At 46.8% G+C, this 5,284-nt stretch overlaps 1 protein-coding gene across 1 annotated transcript; it reads right to left on the bottom strand.

The window, feature by feature from the left end:
* Positions 1-513: 513 nt before the first annotated feature.
* DDIT4 (DNA damage inducible transcript 4) lies at positions 514-3,154 on the bottom strand. Its single transcript, XM_073353615.2, has 3 exons — positions 2,992-3,154; positions 2,496-2,740; positions 514-1,924 (listed from the first exon to the last, which is right to left on the bottom strand). The coding sequence occupies exons 2-3, from the start codon at positions 2,674-2,676 to the stop codon at positions 1,434-1,436; spliced, it is 672 nt and encodes a 223-aa protein (XP_073209716.1). The 5' UTR covers positions 2,677-2,740; positions 2,992-3,154; the 3' UTR covers positions 514-1,433.
* Positions 3,155-5,284: the final 2,130 nt, after the last annotated feature.

The following is a 5,284-nucleotide window of genomic DNA, read 5'->3' as shown; positions in this document are numbered from 1 at the left end:
TAAAGTGGCAGGCACCGATCTTCTATGGTGAGAGCTTATGTGGGTGCTCTAGGACTAGCTTTTAGTTATTGTGCTTTCTCACTAGAGTGATTTACCTCTATCAATTTTAAATGTCCTGCAATTAGAAATTAATTGACATGATAGTAAAGTATAGTATTAATGAGACGTACAATTTCAAATGGTTGAGGAACTTGAGGCACATAGTTCTGGGACCATATAGTTCAAGAATCCTGGCAGGCAGAAGGAAAAGAGAAATGTCTCCCAAAAATGCCAGACACATGGGTATCTGAGCTACGTTAAGAAGCAGATTCTGCCACCTTTACTCATATTCAGTAGCACTGCTGAAAGATCAGTGCTGCTGGTAATGGATTAAGGTACGACTGTGCATGTAAAGCAGGACACGGCCCTCACCATGGTTGATGCAAGATACTCTAAACCTACAAAGTGAGGGGAAGTGTCCACTACCTTTAAAATGACATCGCTCAGATATGTTAAACAGGAGAAACCGACAGCTTGTCTCGTTTTAATGAGAAAGGTTTTATTAGAAAAGTAAAAAACACACCCAAAACACAATACAATTGCATAGAAAGGGTTGCACTTGAACATCAAGTGTATTAATGTAAACTGTAATCAACAGAAGCGCTCCATGGCCTATCATATAGGTTGTTCGTGAGGGTACCTGCCCTCATCCGAGCATCACGTCACACCTCCCCCTCTGGCATGCAGTACTGGAGAGCTGTAGGCAGCTCCCAGCAGCGTTTTCTTCAAGCATCAAAAATATGAAGTGATGACGACAACAACCCAACAACTCCTGCTTCTGCATTCCCTTGAAGTCTATATATAGCTGCCCTAATGTCAGTAGTGGAGCATCATCTTTGATCCAAATACATATACTTGGTCCCATTAGACCCAAGTTTAACCACCATTCACTCATACACATGCACCACCCTCCCCCTGCAAAAAACCCCAACATTGATTACAATGTATTTTGTTATTAAAAAAAAAAAAAAGAAGAAGAATCAGCCAGGAATAGGGAGACTGTCTACCCCCAAAGCAGCCCTGCTGCTGCATCTGGCATCAGCACTGTCACAAGACTAACTGAAGAAGTCAGTACAATAAAAAGTTGTCCTACAATCACTGAAAGGTTAAAGCTAGCACTCACTTGCTATCTATGCCCACTCAGAGTGAGGGAAGCAGGATGCAGTTTTGTTTTCCAGCAAGCTTCCTCCTTGCCCTCCCTCTCTGTTTGGACTATTTCCTTCTATCATTGTACAGTCATGCTCCAAACTAACCGAGGCTCTAAACAGTTGCCACATTTTAACCAGCTTATGTTCACTTTTTCAAAGCACTTAAGTAAGTTGTCATGCCAGTTTCTCCTGGTGCTCTACGCCAGTTTAAAGAGTAATGATCGGTTATTCCTCTATGAGGCGCCTTCAGCACTCCTCTATTAGCAACTGCTCAGAGCTGTAAAGCTTCTTTTTAATGACTCTGAATCCAGTGCTCAGCTTCAGCGACTGACTGAAGCCTGGAGTGAAAGAAGTCCCAGAGCTAAGAAGTCCCTGGATTTTAGGCCAGAGCCGGGAGTCCAATCTTAACACAAGGGTCAGCTGGAAAGTAGGCACAAGATTCGGATCCACTGCAATCTGCCCCACACTGTGACACCCCTTCCCTTGTTCAACACACAGGTCAATGAGGGCACCTCTCAGGCCACAGGGCTCACTATAAGCCAGGTGAAGCAGCTCTTTGCTGACTTGAGTGACGAGTTGGCTTGGCATCACAAGTCTGGAGCAGCGCTTGGAATTGATGTTGGCTTTGTTCAGACTGACTTGGATTAGTTTCATGAGATCGTTACATAGGAGTTCGTCTTCAGGGTCATTTAACAAGTCAAAGTCTGGCAGAGAAACTTCATCCAGGTACTCTGCATCTGTGAATGAAAATCAAAGAAGGCAGGTCAGTATTGGCCAGTTTATTAAGCTGTTTTTTGTGAAGTGAGCTGTGGCTCACAAAAGCTTATGCTCAAATAAATTTGTTAGTCTTTAAGGTGCCACAAGTCCTCCTGTTCTTTTTCCCTAGTAAAAGTTGCTACAAAGGACCAAATGTTACGGGCAAGAAAACTGATCAATTTATGAACTGAAGCAGCTTTTCTGTGAGAGAATAATATACAGTACTAGGTGATAAACAACAGTATTGTGGGATAGGGAGAGAAGGGCTGCTAGAGTTTTATGGGACAATGTTTTTATCAAGCTTAAACCTCTCCCATTGTGTATTTTAGCTTTACTGAATTACAATTATCGTGTACATTCATTTTGCTATTTTAATTGTGTTTTAAAGTATATTTACTGGACACAGTTTAGGGAAAAAAAACTTAGATTTTATTTTTTAGGACGTGTGGGCCCTGCTTAAATTTGGATAATGCCATCCTCAATTGTTCATTATAATTTGACTGAAAACACGAAAGAACGTGACCTTTCAGTCCTCACATCTACAGTACCTACCTCCCTCACAGCTCAAGCTGCTGTCCAGGGATTCACAATCGGAGCTCTCCGCTCGGACACAGCGATCGGGCACTTCCTGCTGCCGGCTCTTTCCCCGAGAGACGATGGGTGAGGGCTGGTTCTCTCTCTGCTCTGGAATGGGGGGCAGCGAGGAAGAGAAGCTGTCCCACACGCCTGGCATCGCTGCGGATGGTCACCCTCCGGAGTGGAAGCGGGGACGCGGAGATCAGCACAAAAGACGGGTCCTGCAATCCCAGGCCAGCACAGAAAGAGAGTCAGTAACGCACGGCCTGGGGGGGGGGGCGCGTTACACCGATGGGGGCGGGATACACTGGGGGGGGGGGGAGTTACACCGATGGGGGCGGGCTACACTGGGGGGGGGGGGAGTTACACCGATGCTCATCTAGCGAAACAACCCGCGGGGAGAATGACAGGGAGCGGCGCGCTGTGTCCCGTCAGGCAGCGACACGAAAGGCAATCCCAGCGCGATACTTACAGGGCCGCGAGGTCCGGGCTGGGAGCAGGCGGAGGCGGGGGAAGAGGTAGTCGAAGGCTCCCGGGGATGCTGGTAAGGGCCAGGGTAGCGCTGTGCAACAGCCCGCGCACGCTCCGAGCTCCCCCTTCTCGGCGCTGGTGTCCCCCTCACTCGGCTTGTTGAGCCCTTTAAATAGACAGCTCAGGAGCCGCCCCCGCCCCCGCCCCCTCGCTGCTCGGCCAGAAAGCCCGACCCGGCCTCCAGTGCCGCAGCCACCAGTCGCCAGCCGGGAGTGTGTGGCGGGCTCGGCCAATGGCAGGCAGGCGCACGTTCGCAGCGTTCTCTCCTGCCCGGTTACAGCAGCCCGGGCTCCGCCCCCCAGGGTGGATGGAGCCTGAGCTGCAGGCGGGGAGACCTTGGGGGTGCGCAGTGACATGATTGAGGGGGAGGGAAGAAGGGGGGGGTGTTTATTAGGGAGTCTCAGGGCTTGGTTGGGCTGGGGAACGGCACGGAGCGAGCCCGGGCACCCGACAGGCTCGTTCACTGCGGAAAGCATAAGCCTCTCGTGTCTGCTGTAAGCTAGCTGCTATAGACTGGGCTACACAAAGTCGCATTGCATCGTACTGGGGGATCTGAGCCCTCGCTTAACTGTCGGACCCAGCGCAAGTGGGAGCCTTTTGCCCGTAGAGATTGCAAGGCTGAGGGTGGTGATAGGAAGAATAAGTGTTACTTATTTTAGCCAACTTTTATTCACCTTAATTGTGTCCCCGCCCCTCCCCCACACGTCCCATCCCCCAGTATCATGCTGTGTCTGTCTTGCTGGGTGATTTTTCCAAAGGAAGACGCGTTCAGACGGACACTCTTCGGGCAGTTTGGGAGAAACGCGATCTGTGTTCATAGTTAGCCATTTGTAACGTGAAAGAAACCTTCGAATATCGGTTGTTAGGTGCTGTAACAAAGACAAGTGGTCGCTTCATATAAAATCAGTTCAACCCACTCCAGGCTAAGAATAAAAACTCCTTGCTGGTAGGTGTTTCAGTACTGGGTTTTTAAGAATACGATGAATTCGGATTGGTATGTATAAAAACTCATTAATCAACTGAACACGAAAGATGCTACCGTAATTTTCATCAACTGTTTCTGATGCAATCTTATAGAGAGGCGAAGTATGAGTTTATTTTCAGAAATCCTAAAGATTTTTTCCCATCCCTAAGACACTATAAACGTGTGCCTTTCCAACTGTACATTGAGCTTACACATTCCAGCCTTGGATTATTTCGTGCACAATCAAGGTCAGGACATTCCTGCATGGTTTTCCTAACTTTTAGTCCTTAAAGCCTGTTGAGAAACTAGTTTATTGCACCTCCTTTACGTCTACTGATTTTTTCGTGGGGGTGGGGGAGAGGGAATGGTGGAAAGGGTTGAATGCCTGATCATGCTATTGATCATTCGAGTCGATAAGTGCATTTGTTTGTTGCAATTCTGCTTATGGGAATTCAGGGGACACGGTGAATTCTGCACGTATAAAGCTAACTCTAGGTAAACAGTCCGACGCTAGCTGCAGCCCATCCGCGGGGTCCTAGCGTCCGTCCTGAACTCTGTGGCTGCTTTGTGTAAATGATTGGGAGAATTGCATCATGAGGAACGGGTTGGAGAGAAAAAATCCCCAGCGACTGCAATAAAGCAGATCGTTTCATCAGAGAGAAACTACCAAGTCTACAACAGGAACAATCAACCGTATAACCTTTAAAATGAGGGCTTAAAGCTTGACGCAGTCTAAGTCTGCAAGAAAGCATGATTTCTTCAGTTTCACAGATTAAAACCTAAGTGTAGTACAGCCTGTGAGCTCTTTGATTATACTTTTAGTTATTATTAATTTTAAATCTTGAATTGATGTACTAGTGTGTATGTAGTTAGATAGCTACCTTTTCTGGCCTAAGAGCCACACTCCCCTCTGCTGTCCTGCATCTCAGTGCCACAGAGATGAGTCCATGCCAGCATATTCAGTACACAGATTGTTGAAAATATTTCTGAAAATAAGAAAATAAACTCTCTGAAATAAGAAGGAGGTGGGGGAGCTGAAACAAAATGGAGAAAAGAATAAACATTTCCACCTAAATTGAGGAACAAACCACCTAATTAATAGTAATAAAAAGCCACAAACCAAGGAAAAACAAAATTGAAAAACAGTAAAATAATTTCCATAAGTAAATAGAAACAATTACACACAAGGTCTCCCCATTATAGGCCTGGTTTACACTTAACATTTTGAGTGGCACGCTCCCATGAGCGCTGTAGCTATACTGACCTAAGC

The sequence above is a fragment of the Lepidochelys kempii genome, chromosome 7 (assembly GCF_965140285.1).
Source record: "Lepidochelys kempii isolate rLepKem1 chromosome 7, rLepKem1.hap1, whole genome shotgun sequence".
NCBI classification, from domain to species: Eukaryota; Metazoa; Chordata; order Testudines; family Cheloniidae; genus Lepidochelys; species Lepidochelys kempii.
Note: the sequence above shows the minus strand (reverse complement) of the source record. Positions and strands in the feature narration are given on the sequence as shown.

What these genes read in the sequence shown, in the direction of transcription:
- DDIT4 (XM_073353615.2), bottom strand. Translation starts at nt 2,676, where the DNA reads ATGCCAGGCGTGTGGGACAGCTTCTCTTCCTCGCTGCCCCCCATTCCA. An exon ending in CAGCTTGAGCTGTGAGGGAG is followed by an intron (nt 1,925 to 2,495) that starts GTAGGTACTGTA and finishes TTTCATTCACAG; the next exon opens with ATGCAGAGTACCTGGATGAA.